Consider the following 18,748-nt stretch of genomic DNA (forward strand, 5'->3'; position numbering starts at 1 on the left):
GAATACTCATCGCAACGGTTGATCACATTTATGTACTTCGCAATGTGACAGAATCACTTGCAACAAAGAGGAACAATTCGTTGATTTCAATGCCGCATTTAATACAGTGGATAGATGATCGTTGTTGTACAAATTGTATTGTAAAGGATTTTCTTACAAATTTGAAAAATTCATGGAAAATCAGCTAGAAGAAGGATGAATTGCATTGTGGGACAGTGAAGTAGTGTCAGAATAGTTTAAAAGGAAAAAGGGGAGTGATTCATGATTGTAAACGAAGTCCTTTGGCATTTGCATCATTCACCGACGATGTTAAAGATATCCTGCCTAGTGGATTTGTATTATGCGGAATTCCTATTAAAGCACTTTTGTCTGAAGATATTTGCAGCTCAGAAGTGGCACTAACGAAAGACTCAAAGTGGTCAGCGAATATAAGTACCTTGGAGTGATCTTTACTAGTAATTTAAAAATGGAAAAACGCTTAATAGAGAAGCTTGGAAAGGAAAAAACTGCAATAAAGCCCACTTGGAAGATGTTTTTTTTTGGTGCCTATTGTTTCGCCCTTTTTACTTCGATTTCTGTTATTTCGTTTTTGACACAATTATTTTTGATTATTTCGCCATCCTTTATTTGGTTTTTCGTTTACTTCGTATTTCGATCACTTCGCCCAACTATAACTTCGCCTTGTGTCTTCTTGATTTTTATTTATTTCGCATTTTCATTACAAGTCCAATGAGTTGTTTCGCCAAGGTTCATTTCGCTTTTAGTTTATTTTGGCATCTGGTTATTCCGTCTTCAGTTTTGTGGATTGTTTTGGGTTTTGAAGACTTTTGGATTAAAGATAAGCAAATCGTTTTAATATAAGAGATCTGTTACCTTAAATTGTAACGAATTCGTTGTTTTTTTTATTTTTTGGGCATTTTTAAAATTAACAGGCACTAAAAATGACGCGAATTATTCGCCACCATTTGTTTCGCCATTTTTTTGTGGATGTTAATAGCCTAAGGGCGTTAAAATTCGCGCGAATTTTAACGCCCTTAGGCTATTAACATCCACAAAAAAATGGGCGAAACAATTGGTGGCGAAATAATAAAAGTCCAAGTGAACTAAAGGCGACTTAATTCCAAAACGAAATAATGAAAAAACGAAGTAATCAATAACAAAATAAACTAAAAACGAAGTCATAAGAAAACGGAGTATAAGTTCGTCGAAAAAAGGAAAAACGAAATAAATAAAAAACTAAACAACAAAAATACGAAACAATAAAATAGCGAATCGACTGAGACGAAACAACCAAAAACCGAAATAAGAAAAGCGAAACAAACCATACCCGTTTTTTTTTCAATAAAATTAGTACAAAATTTAAAGTTTTGAGTCCGTTTCAGAATCAATCATGTCTTACTCACTGCAAGTATGTAATACTGTTTATCAAAATGCTTTAGTCGGAGGCAGATTATGTTAGCAAGATAATTAGAAGAATGAAAGTCGATTCATGGTAAAAGCAATGAGCATAAAAGTTGGTTGGAATGAATAGTATCTGGAGCATGCAACAAGAGCCTCACTAAAACTGGAAACAATGACTCCACGATATCAGCCCTGTTCCATTGGAGGTGGTAGTCTACTAATAGTAGATGTTTTGGTTAATCTAGTATTCTCATCTACTCATGCTCTTCTTCCCGAGTAGATACATTTTGTATTGAATTCGTTGAAAGTGCGTTCCATTCAAAATCGCTAGTACTTTACCACCTCCCAAAGAAACAGGGCTATCATTTCTGCCACACATATAAACTGCAGAAATAAGTATGAAAGAAGCAAGAGGATCCCTTTACAGATCGGTGTACAGCAGACTGAACTAAAACCTTCAACAACCAAACTACTTGCGAGAAGAACTATTCGTAGAAGGGAAGAATCCATTTTACTTATTTTGAGGGTAGATGTCCGATTCTTCGAGAATCCAGACGATATGTCAATGGTAAGGAAACGTTGTCAACAGAACAAGTTTTGAATTTTTTTTTATTTTTTTCTGTGCTGTAGCAATCTTGATAGAAAACAGGAATATTCGATGAGCTCTGATATCTAAATAATATGGAACAGGATACTAATAGATGTATTAGGAAGGCAAAAACCTGTATTCGTGGTGTTTGGAAAAGTTATTCTTTCAGCCAAGCTCAAGATGTACCGCTCAAATGCTGTGGATGTACCGATTAAATGGTGAATCCGTAAAGAACCTGGAAAGTTAAATCAACAAACACAAGGAACTTGCAAACCTTTGTAAATACGAAACAACTTAACGATTTTCGGGCCCAATCGCATTTTCAACGAAAGACTATGAATATGACCCACGAAGACGTAGTGGCACGTTTCGAGAAGCTGGTGGTACAAAGCAGTCTAGAAGGAATTAGGCCAAGTTAAGCTTGAGGGACCTTAAGTAAACTCGGAATAAGACAAATAATGGCTTCTAAGAGTAATTGAGTTCCTTTGCTCTATAAAACAATATAGGTCTCCGAACCACGGCGATATTCCTTGTTAATACGAGAAACCTAAATTGGACCAAATATATTTAAAAAATTACTAGAATATTTTATGTTCTTAAAAATATTTTATTAATTACTATTTGCACTTATAAAAACTCTTCCATTCTATATCTCTTCAACTCCTTAAATTGTTCGGGATTTGCTTCCTCCAACTTTTCTTCAACGTTCTTCAAAAATTCACCCAACATCTCAGCTTCTCGACGTAAATTCTGATTCTCACTTTGATTGTACGGATCTAAAATCTCCTTCGGAGTCGTCTTACTTGTTTTATCTCTTTTGCGAATGATCTTAATGTTGTCTTCTATGAATTTTGTTTTATTGCGATAAATCTCTTCCCGCAAACTATCGACCTCTTTTTCAATGGACTCTCTTATATTTTGCAGTACTAGTTGATCCTGATTGACAGATATGGAGGGAACAGGTAAATTTGGAACTTCTACACATTCATCGGAATCAGAATTTGTGTCGACCGATTGTACATCTTTGGGATAGATGATGTCTTCGAGGGACATTTCATCGGGATCGATGGCTGAGGAGGTGGACTGAAAGTCGGTTATGTGATAGGTGCCGTTTGTGTCGTAAAATTTATAACCCAACATGTCGAGGGCGATTTCAGTGAGAAGGTAGGACATCTTAAATTGAAAATTGTTAATTATTTTATGTTTTGTTTTGTTTTAAACTTTGTTTATTGGATCTCGGAAAATCTAGACGTAGATCGAGGGCTTTGGATTTGTTTACAAAATACAACTTTTACGTTTTACTTCTGTCTTGTTCCCGGGCTGTCATCAGCACCCAGGGCTGTCGGAGGTACTTTGAAAATAGGCGCGTCCCACCAAGTAAAAATGTCTGAGGGCTCAATGTCATTTTGAAAGAGAGCAAAATAATTTTGTAGGACAAGTTTCTCACATGAATTCAATTTTTTTTTTTCAAATCAACATCACACAATTGCAACTTTTCTTCAAATAATAAATTGTGAAAAAAATATTTTAAAATAAGTTATTTCGTGAAGCAAGCTCAAAATAATAACATATTCTTCAAATTTTTCATGTTTTTAGCATTTTTATATCTGCACACCACCTTTGGTGGAACGCACCTAGTGTCTTATGGGTGTCCCCACCAAAAAAAAAAAACACTTATCATCGGCGTTCTTCATTAAAAAAAACTCATTCATCATCGTTTTCATTCGTCCGATTTCAAGAATACCCTATTAGGGGGGTCCCAACTAACATTTCAGCTTCGGTTAAGGTATTACAAAAGCTACATTTCAGCTTCTTTTAGACTTTAGTAAGGTTGTTGGACATGGAAAAAGGAGAACGTTATACAAGTTTGACCCTCTATAAGAAGTTTAAACGAAGCTTTACCGAAGCTCTACCGAAGCTTTGAGATTTGACAGATAGCTTCGGAAGAGCTTGTATAGCTCTTTAATACATGTCTTATCGAAATTAAAAAAACAACTACAAAAACAAAAAAGAATTCTTTTTTAACTGGTTTTTATTTTATTTTAAATCATGAGTTTTATCTTTTGACCTGAAATTATATATATTATTCCATTAGTTTTAAGTATATCTATTTATAATAATTTTAAAAGTATATAATTTTTTTTACCGCACCCAGGAATCGAACTTTGTACCTACTTGGTGGCAGTCCGCCACTCAACCCACTCGGCCATCCTAGTATATTCATTAATGAAATCAAAAACTTAATCAGTTCAAATAGCAGAAATGTCAAAAAAATGTCTAAGCTAAATTATTCAATGTCAAAACCAAAAAGTGTCCGAGCTAGATTATTCAATATCAAAACCAAAAATCAAATACTAAACTTGGTAATTTCTGTAAAGCTCCTATAAACTCACTAAGCAGGCTTTTCCGAAAACAAACTTTTTTCGTTTAAGTTTCTTTAACAGTATTTAAACAACTTATTAGAAGTTGTTAAACAAGTTCGAACTTCTATAAGCAATTAAATTCTGAAGCAAGCTCAATACAAGCTGTATAAAAAGTAGTAACTGTGAAATCTCAATTTATAGAAGCTGTTGTGCTAGTTGGGGTTCACATTGACCAACTTACCGGACAGACCGATTGTCATTTGGCCTGATGGTGGAATTATATTTTTCGTTCACACTCCCCGACAAACAATTTTGATTCTATAACGCTTTACAGATGCTACTGTTGCTTCCGAAAAGTATTATAGAAGCGAAATTGCTAACAGGGTCATCGGACAATTTTCATCAATACCCATTCTTCAGCTTATTTTTAATGTATCTTTTGTCTATTCTGCTCTCAAATTAAAGAGAATTGATTCTAACTGTCTACCGGACAGACATGTCCGTCCGACCACCAAAAAATCAAATTTTTTTGAAAACCATTCGGTAAGTTAGTCAATGTGAACCCCCCTATTACCTGTTCAACATAAGTCAACTTATGACAAAAAGCTTCACTATACGTTAAAAATCAACTCGTGAAAAGACTACAGAATACATGGTATAAGAAGAGAAGGTATGATCATTAGAAAAAACTCAGTATCGAGAACTGTCAAATGAAAGAAAAAAAGATGGCTACTTAAGGTTTTGACAGCCCAGCCCATTGAAATTGTTGTTGTAAACAAATTTGTCTTGGAAATTGTTGTTGCTTTTGACTTTGCCAAATGCCAAACGTCAAAACACTATTACCCCATTTTGTAAGATGGCGGCTCTAATGATCATACCTTGTCTTTTTATACCATGTACAGAATACACATTTTGACCATACGTAGCACATTTCAATTTTCCCAACCCCCAATTCTTTTTCTCTCAACAACAATCATATGAACACGTCTTTTATACCATTTAAATGACATCATTTTTTGACACTGAAATTTTGAAAAATGACCACAGATTTCCACAGGACGTCGAAGTGACGAAGTTCGACTTCCCAAAAATTTCTTTTTTTGTTCTCGAGAATTTCATAAAAGATTTCCAAATAAAAATATAACAATGAATAAATTATATATTCCATAAAGTGTTTAAATGTAAAACAAACAAAAATCTCCTTAATTTTACACACTATAAAGACTAGCATCACATTTAAAAGCACTCTCTTAAAACATTTTGCATTATAATTTTTGTTTCTATTTTCTATTCGGTTTCATTTTTTTTTGTATTTTTATTATTTTCTGATCAAAGCGGGTTAACAAATAAAATAAAAACAATGAAAATTAATGAGAAAAATCTTTGCATTTTTGCCACCACACCTCCATACGATTATGAAGGATTTCTCAATAAACGAGGTGAAGTCAACAAAGCTTTTCAGCGTCGCTATTTTGTTCTCAAAGGAAATTTGCTATTCTATTTCGAGAAAAAATATGACAAGGAGCCCCTGGGTGTTATCATTGTAGAAGGCTGTACAATTGGTGAGTAATCATAAAATATATGTCGTCTAAAAAAGAGCTAAAAAAACATTTCATTTAGCAGAACTCTCAGAAGAAACTGAACAATATTGCTTTCAAATTGTCTTCAACGGAAATCGTACTTACATTCTGAGTGCTGACAATCAAGAGCAAATGGAAGGCTGGATGAAGGTATTAACTTGTGCTGGTTATGAGTTTAAAAGAGTGGTTGTAGCTGAGCTCCAAAGACAATTAGATGAGATTGAGAGTTCAAAGAAACGTAAGTATCAAATAGATTTTTATATTTAGAGCCTTTATTGAGATCATTAGAGAAAATGCTTTGTATCATTGTAGAACGGCTTGGCCAAGAAATACCAAATCCAATACCATCAAAGCCTCCACGCACAAGGTCGAATCCATTCAATCGGCCCGCACCACCTCCTCCTTCTTCCCAAAGATTGGCCGACAAACCAATGCCAATTAATGGTTTTTCAGGGACAGGTAAATGTAATTGAAAATATGAAATCCTATTTACATTAACTTAATAAGATAAGATAAAATTAGATTATGTTTCATTCATATACAAAAACTTTAAACGGCGATTGTAATAAGGGAGAAGGAAGTGATATGTGACCATTTCATATAAAAGAACAAAAATTAATCTTCATTTTTAATTTGTTGCAAAGTTCCAATCATTTCCGAGTTTTTCTAAGGAAGTAATTACCATCAATTTGTATTTTTTGATTTCTAAGAAATTGGGGTCAAAATAAGTATTAAATCGTTTCATAAAAAAGCATTGGAAATGATCATGAGTTCTCTATTACGTGATCGTGACGTGTGCTGCGTTAGTAACGAATGTTGTTAATTATTTACTTAAGCCATAGCACCCACAACCACATGCGAATTTTCCGACTACAGCTTGTTGATTTACAGATCAAAATCTTATTTTTAGCAAATAGGTATTATCGCATGCTAATGTAACAAATGCAAATGTGTATTTAATTTATTGCGACACACATGTATTTTTGCATTTGTTTTCATGTAAAAGATGAGACAATAATAATTATGAGATGAGACAAATATAATTAATTACATAATGATAAACAAGATTATGAAAACTACAGCCTGAATGCAATTTTCAAACAAACATGCACATTTAATATCTGCAGCTCAAGAACTATTGTTTATATCGGAAAAAATAGTGTTCACGTGTATGCCTGTTATCTTTAAATAATGTCTTGTTTATTGTTAAAAGTAATAAAACAACTTCTGTCTTTCCACTTAAATGGTTAAGGATCTTAACTTCCGGAGGATGTTTTTTTAAACTGATCAAAGAATCTTTCGATATTATTAAAAAAATATGTACAGTAGCCCCTCGATAATGTGAACTAATTAAAACAAGACGTTTTCGGATTTTAGAGGTATTCACATTACTGGAACTTTTTCCAATTGTCATTGAACTGATTTAAACATTCTTTTTATAACAAATGAATATCACAGAAAATATTTATTTTAAGCTCAGTTTAAGCATTTATTGAATTCAGAAAAAAATCAATAAAATACAAATACTGAAAAAAAATCATAAGAATCTTTAAAATCAATTCTTCATAAAAAAAAACTTCATAAAAAGATGTAAAATTTTAGCACAAAAATCTCCAGCCTGCAGCTGCATTCAATATATCTTAAGATATGTCTAGACAGTAACAGTTATCCACTTTTCAGACCTATACAAAGATTGCGTGCACGAACGAGAAAAACATGCAAGTTTTTGCAAGGGAAATTCACATTATAGAGTCTAAAAATTTTCGAAGTTCACATTATAGAGATGACAATGAAAATTTTTGACGATTCACATTTTAGAGAAATTCGCATTATGGGTAATTCACATTATCGAGGGACTACTTTTATATATATTTTTTTAATATAAAAAAAAACCTTTTTACCAACGTCCAAAAAAAATCTGTTTTCTGTCGTGTTTCATACGTTCATGAATCACTACGTCGAAATATTTTGATTTGAAAAGAGAAGATCAATATCACATTCTGTATAAATGGATTTGACCATTAACTTAAAAACGACTTTTTAATAAATTCAAGAAATTTCAATGAACTTTACCCTGGGGCCCTATTTTGTAAAACGATTACACAGCCACACAAAAAAATATAAAAGTTCTGACCTGGGGTTGCGACTAGGTTTTGCATATAGTTTTTGGGTCGCTGAAACCGAATGCGAAGTCCGTTTTTCCCCATCACGTCAGGTTTTCGAGATAACCTCAAAAAATGTCACGAAAACAAAAAATTTTTTTCTCTGATCTGGATATGCGAATATGTTAATCATATAGTTTTTGGATCGCTGAATCCAGATTCGGAGTCAACTTCGCCTTATCACGTCAGGTTTCTGAGATATCCTCAAAAAAATGTCAAAACCAAAAAAAAACAAAATTTCTTATCTGGTTTTTCATATAGTTTTTAGGTTGCTAAAACCACATCCGAAGTCTATTTTGCCGTATCACGTCAGGTTTTTGAAATATCCTCAAAAAATGTCTAAACTAAAAAAAAAAGTTCTTATCTGACATCTTTTGAGGATATCTCAAAAACCTGACGTGATACGGCAAAATAGACTTTGGATTCGGTTATAGCAACCCAAAAACTATATGAAAAACCTAGTCGCAACCCCAGATCAGAAATTTTGTTTTTTTTGGTTTTGACATTTTTTTGAAGATATGTATCTCAGAAACCTGACGTGATAGAGCAAAATTGACTTCAAATCTGGATTCAGCGATCTAAAAACTATATGACTAACATATTCGCACATCCAGATCAGAGAAATTTTTTTTTTGTTTTCGTGACATTTTTTGAGGTTATCTCGAAAACCTGACGTGATGGGGAAAAACGGACTTCGCATTCGGTTTCAGCGACCCAAAAACTATATGCAAAACCTAGTCGCAACCCCAGGTCAGAACTTTTATTTTTTTTTTGTGTGGCTGTGTTATCATTTAAACTACTTCGTTTTCGTTGAAATGCGACTACGTATTACGATAATCGTTTAACTTCAACGATACTCGTTAATATTTACGACTGTCATTTACCTATCGTTTAACTTTCGTTTTCGTTTATATTTCATAATATTATTGCGTTTGCTGGTAGAATTCATGTGAGTCTCAAAAATTTTTTATTTTGGGTTTAGTTTGGCCAAACGACTTTCTCGTTTTACATAATCGCTCTTTGTCGTGACTATCGTTTACTTCAGTATCGTTGACTTGCCGCTCGTTTCGTTTTACGTAATAGACCCCCTGGCGGTCAAGAGGCCACCATTTGACTATACTTTGCTTTCTACATAAACAAAATGCACACGTAAGCTAATTTCAAACACTTACCTTTACGTTAAAATATAGTGCTCAATAAATACTACAAGGGTCTCATCATAAGTTTATTTTTGACTAATAGTGGACATGTGCCGTTTTTCCTTTGGCCACTTCATTTGACTTAACACTGTCTTCTTCATAGCAAATTTTTGTAGTAACATGTTGAACAACCATTATCTACATAGACCCTCATGTGAAATTTTACAAAGATGAACAAGTAGAGAAAAACGACCGTTTTGTGTTTTTTCATATTTTTTTTCTTATTTCATTAAAATCTAGTTTTTGCTTTGAAAGAATTTTAAATTATTTATCTTGCTTCTATTTAATCCAATTTTTGTTAAAAAAATTGATATTAAAAACATAAAATTTCATTAATTCGTTTAGGGCCAATTTTTTAATAGTCAGATAAACCTCAGTTAGAGCTTATTTCTAGGAATAAAAGTTTTTTTTTTTTATATTGAATTTTATTCTTCTGATAGTCTGACGATTGAAAAATCAGTTCTTAATTGAATTATTATATCCTTGTAATTTTTAATAATAAAACTCAAAATCTTCATATTAAATCGTTTGATACAGTTAACTTTGACACTCTTGAAAGAAGGCAATTGTTCATCCATATTCTTAAAAGTATAAACAAATACATAATAACTACCATCGATTGCAATCAAATTATTTTGTATATTTTTATTTTTACCACCATAACAATTTGTTTAGTATGCGTCATCGATAAGTGATAAGATAACATACAAATTTAACAACATTCACCGGTTTGACTATAGAAATTCGTTAATCGAACATTTATGTCTGTATATGTCTTTCAAAATAAATCAATTGAGTTCATTCAGCTTCAGATTACAAATATTTGACAGCGAAGTTAAAAAAAAAAAACAAAACTGTCCAGCAAGCTAAACAGTTATTCAAACAAAAAGCACATTGATAAGATTCAGACAGAAAAACATAATTTTATATTGATTTTGTTTGGTTAGCTGCAGTTCTATTTTTAAGTCAATTAGGTTCGATGGTTTCCTCCACGGTTTATTTTTTTTACAAAATAAAAAAATAAATGAAATGGAAATTATAATTCACTTAGAAATTGTCACACTTCTTATACTGAATAGCATTAATATTGTTATTGTTTGTTTAGTTATTCTTATCTGGTGTTTTTGCAAAGTCTGCATTAGACATCGTTTAATATCAAACGATTTCATATCTTTTGCAGAATCATCAACATCATCGTCATCATGTGCTACCACCAACAGTTTGGCGGCAGCGGCCCCATCTCAAACAGTATTGTCAACTAGCCAATTATTCGAAAAAATGCACAAGCATTTTCGCAATGATGTTATGATAGACGTTGATTTGCATCGAGCGGCAAAGGAACTTGCTGCAAAGCCATTAATTGAAATTTAGTTTTAAGCTCCAAATCTCATTTTGTGTGTATGTGTTTAACCATTTAGTTTGTGTTTTATTATTTTTTTAAATACTGTCTCTTTTTTTCTTTAATGACATTAATTGTATGATTTTAGTTTGTAAATAAATTATAATCAAATAAAAATATATTATATTTTGTAATATTTATATTATGTAAATAAATATATAAACTACAACGAAGTTTGCATTTAAATTGCATAAATTCATAATAAAATAGTACAATTTGTTTATAGTGAAGATGTCATAATGTGGTAAATTAAATTGATTGATGATTGGAACTTGCTATAACATTTGGAAATAAAAATCTTTTTGGAGAAAAGGCTGGATATTCGTCAAAGAACTTTTAAGAGTTCAGTGTTAACTCTTATTTTCTGCTTATCGTCCAACACTCAACGGCTCTGATTGGCAGAGTAAATATGCTTGTACGAGCTATCTCCCAGTTGCACTGTTACTAACCCTGCAACGTTATGCGATTAAGAACTAACCTCGTATGTTTTATGAAATTGATATAGGACAATTTCTTGAAAAAAAAAATTCGTTCCAATTACATGAATTGTCTCTTTAAGAGCCAATTTATTCACTCTCCAATGTATTTAAAGTCTCCATTAAATTTTAAAATTTCCTGTTTTAAATGGCTACTTTAAATTTGACGGAGTGTGAATAAATTTGGCCTAATAGATAATACAGTTAAAAACACTCAAAAGTATTTTAACGAACAAAAAAAAAAATAAATTTAAAAATATATTGGTATTTTTAAAGTATGTGATTTTTATTTGCCAAAAATTAATGTTTGCTTTTAGAAAGTTCTGTTCATAAGCTGAATTGTTTTACAAATTGAATATTACATGGCTTTTAAATCGTATACATAGCAAAAATGTATGTTTTCAAACATCTTGTTAGATGCGGTGTAATTTAAAAAACATCAAATTTCATCTATCTTAATCTTTCTTATAAAAATTATAGTTTCGAAAGGAAAAGGATTTTAATTTCAGAGCGTAGTTTTGCTAATTAACTGGTTGAACAGAATGGAAATTCGCTTGTGGCAAGGAAAAACGCGGTGGTACAAGATGTCAAATAAAATCGCTAAAAATGTAGAAAAAAAAGAACAGAATATGTGGCGCACTAAAATGTCAATTGCCTTAAAAAAAAATAATTGTAACTAAGCAACCACATTAGAAACGTCAAAAGTCATTGCGCTTGTAGCTTAACTAGTGGGGTTCACATTGACCAACTTACCGGACAGACCGGTTGTGATTTTGTCTGATGGCCGAATTATATTTTTCGTTCACATTCATCAGACAATTTTCATCAAAACCCATTTTTCAGCTTATTTTTAATATATCTTTACCCTATTCTGCTCTCAAATTAGAGAGAATGGATTATCACTGTCTGCCGGACAGACATGTCGTTTAATTGAATAACATGTCCGTCCGACCACCAAAAAATCAAAATTTTTTGAAAACCATCCGGCAAACCGGACAGGCCGTCGGATGTGTGTTCACACTATCAAAACAGCATCAGATCAGACCAAATGGCGGCTGGTCTCTCCGGTAAGTTGATCAATGTGAACCCCCCTACTGGTAGACCAGAATGTGTGTCTGTGGCTTGTGTCTTGTGTCGCTGTCAAAGTTAAAAAGTATGAAATTAGTATATTGGTGCCAGAATACGTAGCTGTGGCTGTGGCAAGGAAATTCGCTGTGGTACAAGTCGAGTCGACTTTTACTTCAAGCTACAAGCGCAATGACTTTTGACGTTTCAAATGTGGTTGCTCAGTTAAAATTATTTTTTTTCAAGGCAATTGACATTTTAGCGCGCCACATAATTCTGTTCATCTTTTCTACATTTTGAGCGATTTTATTTGACATCTTGTACCACGGCGTTTTTCTTTGCCACAAGCGAATTTCCATTCTGTTCAGCCAGTAAAGTAAAAGTCGACTCGACTTGTACCACAGCGAATTTCCATGCCACAGCCACAGCTACGCCCAGCAAACGCAGAACTACAGAAAAAACCGGTGAAATATGTACGTAAAAGAAGTACTTCTTTTCCACTGAAAAAAGATAGGAGCCCGGGAAAAAACTCAGTTATATACTTTCTGTATATAAGAATACGTGAAGCAGCTATCTCTTTCTTGCATGCAAGATGAAATAAATTTCCCCTCCGTTAATAGTACAGACAAATGTACTTCAAAAGTGCATCAGCGAAGCACTTCTGGAAGTGGTTCTGATCAGGGATGAGAATGCTAAGCCCGAAAAGTGAAACATATTGCCCAAAAAAACGAAGTAGATTTGGAAAATATGTAGCAGATAATGAAAAAAAAAAAAAATATACATATAAAACAAAGGAGAATGCCCAAAAATAAATATATTTAAAAAAAAATTATTTTCATTGACTTGGTCTTAGTTCCATGAGCAAAGATGTGCCATCTGCCATATAATAACCTAAGATTGTTTTTTAAAAGCCGATGTCTGATTTATTTTATGCAAAATGCATGACCGGACCCAGAGCCATTATGGGGATCTGGGCGGTTACATAAAATAATTGATATCTTGGATGGGTCTTTGATTTGGATGTATATGAAAGTGAAATTCTTGCAGTGCCTAGTGAGCCAATTTAAAAATAAAGAGCACTAACAATGCATTTTTTTAACAAAAAATGTAACAAGACGACACACCTTAAATGAAATTTTGTTCGTTAGAAAAAATTTGTCAAACGAAGTAGAAATAGGTTGCTACGTAGCAGATACATCAAAATAAATTAATGAAGTAGATCTGCTACATATGAAGTAAATACTCATCTCTGGTTCTGATGTACATTTTGCAGTACTTTTTTACCTACAGAAAAAGCACTGAAACTTGTACTTTTAAAGTACTTATTTGGAGCACTTTCATGGGTTTATATCCGTACTGCTAAAATCCATATTTTAATTTCATCTGAAAATAAAAAAATCTTCAAAACAAACAAACAATTCTTTTAAACAACTATTATTTAATATTTTATTGGAAAAACACAAAATAGTTTTTTTTTGAAAACAAAATACATAAAAAAAAGATCCTTGGGCACGCCACTGTGGCCTGGCCAGTTGAGAAAAATGAAAAAAAAAAAAAAAATACTCTGCAGTCTGCACTTTGGTGGTAGTTTTTGTATCTTGTTTTGACTTTTTTTTTCTAAATGCTCAAGGCTGAAGCTGCTGTAAACTCAGTCAATGATGTCTGGAATTGATCGCCACTAAAAGACAGAAAAATCAACAACTTTATAATTTATCAATTTTATAATCAGCATACCATTATTTTCCAAATCAATTGGTGGTTGTTTTTGTGTCATTTTTTTTTCTAAATGCACAAGGCTGAGGCTGTGCATTTTGATGGTGGAAATGGTGGTGGAATTTATGTGGCGTGCCGAAGAATTTGTGCGGTAGATTGTTTTTTTTTAGAAAATATTTTTCACAAATAACACTGAGAAGATTTTATTTATTTTTTAAGTTAAATTGTTCTATTTATCTATCAAATGGAGCACAGAAATGTTTTTTTTCTTAACGAATATGTTGCTGCGGCTATCAAGGTTTCACTAGAAAATATAAAATGCAGGAAAAGTCAAATCAATGGCGCGCCGCCATTACAAAAGAGACAAAACTTTGTGCATTGCATACATCGCTCTCTTTTCCTCCCATTTACCAAAGAGTTTATTTTTTTCAGGAGAAACAAAACTACAATATTTTGAGGGGAGAGATTTTGGTAAATAAGGAAACACATACACCTACAAAGTATAGACTTTGTTGGTGGTTGTAATTTCCCCTAAACTACTGAGGTTTGGTTTGCAGGGCGTATTCTGGCATCAATATACTAATTTCATACTTTTTAACTTTGACAGCGACACAAGACACAAGCCACAGCTACATCATTCTGGTCTACCAGTAAAACCTCAGAGGTGCGTTCTTTTTCTAACAATAGTCAACGATCGTTATGTCAAAAATTATTGTTGAAGTGCCATTGTTAGAAATCGTTGGATTTTTAACAAATCATTTAGGAACGATTTATTGTTAGAGATTGTTAGACTGTCAAACTATCAAAAAAATTTCTTTTGAGAATACTTTTATTTCCATTATTATAACAAAAAAAATTGTTTTTTATTCACAATAAATTATTTTTCATCAAAAAATTACAAAACTCTCTTTTTATTTTCATTTTTTCCAAAAGAAAAAAAATCTTTGAGTTTGTTTTGTAAACAAAACATACACTTTGACACATCAACAATCTCATGAATATTCAACTCATATGATGGAGGTGAGTTGGAAATAGTTACGATTTGTAACTATTTGACACTTATGTCGTTTTCCAAAATTCAAGGAGTGACACTCCTAGCTATATAATCACTCCTATATATATAATCACTGCTTGTCAAATTGTTGGGTGGTTGCTTTAACTTTTTTTTGTGAAGGAAATTATATTTATTTACAAAAAAATTCAATAAAGTATTGTAAAAAATCACTAAAAGTGAATTTAAAAGATTGTGTTATTATTTTATTCATTATTTCGTATTACAAATACATGCAAAGCAAACGTCAAATCACTCCACTTGTCAAATTCTTCGTGAACAAATTCCAAAATTGCACGAAAAAGGAGTGATTCACTCCCATAATTTTGGAAAACGACATTAAAAACGAGTTTAGGAACGATGTTCATCTGTCAAATAGTTACAAATTGTAACTATTTTGTAGTTTAGGAACGACAAAAGTTAACGATAGTTAACAATAGTTAACTATTGTTAGAAAAAGAACGCACCTCAGGCTTCTCATAAAATGTTTTAGTTGTTTTCAGTTTTTTTTCATAAAGCACTCCATTGTTCATCGTTTTACTTAATTTACCAGTCATAGATAAGCAACATAATCCCAATGAGAACCATCGATAATTTAATGAATGAGTTTCTTGTTTACAAATGGAACCGATACATTTTCAAATCCTCTTTCACACAAAACTTATTTTAATTTTTGTTTTGCTTTACTTTTACCTCGCATATCTGGTTCAAGTTGCATACTTGCATACATTTTCTTTCGCTTTTCCTGAACGGTTCTTATTATACGATTACTTATATCTAAAGTATTTATAAAAAACGTCTTACAAACCCGAAGTTTTTTAATATTTTTACTAAAAAAAAATGCATTGTTGTTGTCTCTTGGTTTTTCTGCATTCTTAGTGTATCTGTATTTTGGCGAAATAATGCTCATATTTTTGTGAATGAATTCTCTTTGTTTTTGTATATCACCCATGGACCAATAAGCTTGAAAGATTTTATTTCTATCATCTTCTTTGAAATTTGATGGACATTTTAATTTGCATTTTTCTGAACATCCTTCTCTGACTTTTCTTTCTTCTCTGATTTTGTTGCTTGACTGTATTTGGTATGCTTCCCCAGTATTTCTTTTTCTTTTTAAAACGTTTTTTTTCCATTGATCTGGATTTTTTGGGCGATTACATTTTTTCTTAGAAGAATTATTTACTGGAACATCATCATCATCTTTCTGTTGATGATCAGATGTGACGGTATTATTATTATTAGCCTTTCTTTTTCTATTGTTGGTTTTATTGGATTTTTTAGTTTTTTCTTCAGTAACATTGGATTGACGAGATGCTAGAAAAAAAACATAGTAAATTAGTTATTATTAATTGAATTGAATCTCACGATTTTTAAAGAAGGAATAAATGCAACACAAGAAAAGAGCGATCGAGGAAATAAAGCAAGAGTGAGGTTCGGAAGTTTGTTAAAAAGAGTCGCAAGCAATGTTGAGAATTTGGAAAAATCATTTCTGCAATCTCTCTAATGGCGATGTGAAACAAACTCCGCCCAGAGGCAGATTTCACCATTCAACATTGACGTTCCGAGGTGAAGGTAATAATATCAAAGCTTAAGTCTGTAATATATGTGAACAATGAAAAGGTTTCGTCAACAATCTGATAGGTCCTTATCAGTATGGCTTCGAACCAGCAAAGTCAACATCGAACATATTCCCATTACGAAAGATCTTAAAAAAAAAACAGGAACATCAAATCGATACCCATTACTTATTCATCGATTTCAAGGCCGCGTATATGACAGTATGTACATTCTCTTTTTAACATCCCTGCCAAGATCGTCCGCCTGTGCAGGATGACGATGTAGAATCCACGCTGCTCCATCACGGTCGGCAAAGACCTCACCGTCAAAAAAAAAAAAAATTAGAGAAGGCTACGCGTTCGCATGCGACTTCTTTAATACATTTTCTTAAAAGAAAAATACATAATTCTAACGTCAACACTAGAAGCACCATATTTCTCCACCATCAAAGTTCGTCCAGCTGCACACAAAGTGATTTCAGTGACGCTTTTGTTAGGAGCAAAGTGACAAAAATCGATTTAACGGTCAATGACTGCATTATTATAATATGCTGTCTTCAAAAAAGGACACTCAATATTGACGTTTTGGACCAAACGTCACCATGGACAGCCATAACTTCAAGGAAGTAAAGGTTTTTGTCTACCTAGGCTCCGCTATACTTTTGTTTGAGAAGGCAACTGACGAGTATAGCCCTCTCTCGAGTAACTGAGGTTCCCAGTCCTGCTATATGGTACACAGACATGAACTTTAACGAAAGTGGATGAAAACACCTTAGATTTTTTTGAGAGGAAAGTTCTTCAGGCGGTTTTTGGTACCGTGTGCATTGATAGTGATTTGAGAAAATACAACAGCGAACTATACGCGCAAGGACACAAACTTAGCCAAGAGAATAAAGATACAGCGCCTGAGATGACTAGGTCATGTGGAGGGCATGAACAACACTCGATTGGAAGGGAACTACAATCAACTTGGCGTGCGAGAAGCAGCGAGCTAATGATAGAGCTGGTTGGAGAAGCTTGTTGATTGAGGCACAATAGATTGTGGCCGTTTTGGCTTTATGGCGCTAGTCACCCCAAATAAGTAAGTAAGGAGATGATTGGTCAGAAGCACTGATTCATTTGTACAGTTTAGTGAAAACAAAGTACACCCAACTCCCAGTAAAACATTTCTTACCATTAACCGAAGCCGAAGATGACGGGTAGAATTTTGAATTGAATTGCACACCAGGCTGTTGAGGATTCTCAATGATCTCTTCTATGACAAGTTTATCCAAGTCAAAATAACTGTAGGCCGGTTCATTTTGGTGTGCATGTGCAGCAGCATTCATATCACTACCTTGCTCTTTCCAATTATGATTTTGGTTAACCTGGTCAATACAAAAGATAGAATATCCTATTTTTACTATTTAAATGGATTATGAAAATAACATACATTTTGTTTATTTAGAATACCGTGTGCAATTCTGACTTTGACTATAAACCCATAAGCAATATGTAGTTCTTTGGAGCATGGAATACAAATATGCTTTGTTTGTCCGTCTCCTCCTGCAATGTCTAGTTGTGTACATTCTCTGAAGCATTCCAAATAAGTTGGAGATTCTTCAACGCTTCTGCCCATAACTAGAGTGTTCATTTCAATGTATTCTGTGGAATATTTAAGACAAGCTTGACAAATAGGTTGTATGGTGTTATTTAGTTCCATTGTAATTGTTTATTTTGTGTTTATTTAAATATTTGAATCAAATAAATAAATAAGCGAAAAGAATGCATTTGCAGTCAACACAACAAATTCAAATCTGTTTCATTTTCATTTTACTTTTTGTTATTGCTACTGTCAAACATGACAGAAGAGAGGCGCCAAGCGGCAAATAGCGGAATCTAATTATATTGAGGTGGTAGCCACACTACTTTTGTTTGGCAACTTCCTGAAATAATTTTTTTAGAAATGCAAAACTTAAATAAATCCCCAATTATTGAGAAATCGGAGGCTATTTCTCGTAGAACTCAAGCCAGAACTATAATTGGGGGATGGAGTCGGATGCTACTGTCAATTGTTGTTGTTTTCCATAAGTTTTCATCCGTCGAGTGCGGTTGCGAGCGCCAATTATAGTTCTGGCTTCAGCCACGGTAAGAACTTAAATTATAACTACAATGACAACAACTATTTGCAAAAAGTGGGAAATTTACAAAACTT

General features: G+C 32.9%; 3 protein-coding genes and 1 long non-coding RNA gene across 5 annotated transcripts; 1 reads left to right on the top strand and 3 right to left on the bottom strand.

The window, feature by feature from the left end:
* Positions 1 to 2,569: 2,569 nt before the first annotated feature.
* Positions 2,570 to 3,314, bottom strand: LOC129912051 (uncharacterized). The gene has a single exon (XM_055990149.1). It carries the CDS (start codon positions 3,161 to 3,163, stop codon positions 2,618 to 2,620), a length of 546 nt encoding a protein of 181 aa, XP_055846124.1. The 5' UTR covers positions 3,164 to 3,314; the 3' UTR covers positions 2,570 to 2,617.
* A 2,087-nt stretch (positions 3,315 to 5,401) lies between these two features.
* Positions 5,402 to 10,866, top strand: LOC129910782 (sesquipedalian-1). Of its 2 annotated transcripts, none has more exons than XM_055988321.1 (4): positions 5,402 to 5,915; positions 5,974 to 6,171; positions 6,246 to 6,392; positions 10,475 to 10,866. In XM_055988321.1, the coding sequence occupies exons 1-4, from the start codon at positions 5,714 to 5,716 to the stop codon at positions 10,663 to 10,665; spliced, it is 738 nt and encodes a 245-aa protein (XP_055844296.1). In that variant the 5' UTR covers positions 5,402 to 5,713; the 3' UTR covers positions 10,666 to 10,866. The 2 variants fall into 2 exon arrangements, with proteins under 2 accessions (XP_055844296.1, XP_055844297.1); XM_055988322.1 differs by having other exon boundaries at positions 5,977 to 6,171.
* A 2,786-nt stretch (positions 10,867 to 13,652) lies between these two features.
* Positions 13,653 to 14,498, bottom strand: LOC129911027 (uncharacterized). The gene is made up of 2 exons (XR_008771575.1): positions 13,969 to 14,498; positions 13,653 to 13,912 (listed from the first exon to the last, which is right to left on the bottom strand). It is a non-coding gene; the product is annotated as an uncharacterized LOC129911027 (long non-coding RNA).
* Positions 14,499 to 15,469: 971 nt separating this feature from the next.
* LOC129912277 (eukaryotic translation initiation factor 5B-like) lies at positions 15,470 to 18,362 on the bottom strand. The gene is made up of 3 exons (XM_055990471.1): positions 17,987 to 18,362; positions 17,729 to 17,921; positions 15,470 to 16,312 (listed from the first exon to the last, which is right to left on the bottom strand). Exons 1-3 carry the CDS (start codon positions 18,254 to 18,256, stop codon positions 15,660 to 15,662), a joined length of 1,116 nt encoding a protein of 371 aa, XP_055846446.1. The 5' UTR covers positions 18,257 to 18,362; the 3' UTR covers positions 15,470 to 15,659.
* Positions 18,363 to 18,748: the final 386 nt, after the last annotated feature.

The sequence above is a fragment of the Episyrphus balteatus genome, chromosome 2 (assembly GCF_945859705.1).
Source record: "Episyrphus balteatus chromosome 2, idEpiBalt1.1, whole genome shotgun sequence".
In the NCBI taxonomy this organism is placed as follows: domain Eukaryota; kingdom Metazoa; phylum Arthropoda; class Insecta; order Diptera; family Syrphidae; genus Episyrphus; species Episyrphus balteatus.

Coding starts and splice junctions, on each gene's coding strand:
- LOC129912051 (XM_055990149.1), bottom strand. CDS start 3,163: ATGTCCTACCTTCTCACTGAAATCGCCCTCGACATGTTGGGTTATAAA.
- LOC129910782 (XM_055988321.1), top strand. CDS start 5,714: ATGAAAATTAATGAGAAAAATCTTTGCATTTTTGCCACCACACCTCCA. Junction 6,172..6,245: donor GATTGAGAGTTCAAAGAAAC/GTAAGTATCAAA, acceptor GTATCATTGTAG/AACGGCTTGGCCAAGAAATA. Junction 6,393..10,474: donor TAATGGTTTTTCAGGGACAG/GTAAATGTAATT, acceptor TATCTTTTGCAG/AATCATCAACATCATCGTCA.
- LOC129912277 (XM_055990471.1), bottom strand. CDS start 18,256: ATGGAACTAAATAACACCATACAACCTATTTGTCAAGCTTGTCTTAAA. Junction 17,922..17,986: donor GTATTCTAAATAAACAAAAT/GTATGTTATTTT, acceptor TGTATTGACCAG/GTTAACCAAAATCATAATTG. Junction 16,313..17,728: donor ATCTTCGGCTTCGGTTAATG/GTAAGAAATGTT, acceptor TTTTTTTTCTAG/CATCTCGTCAATCCAATGTT.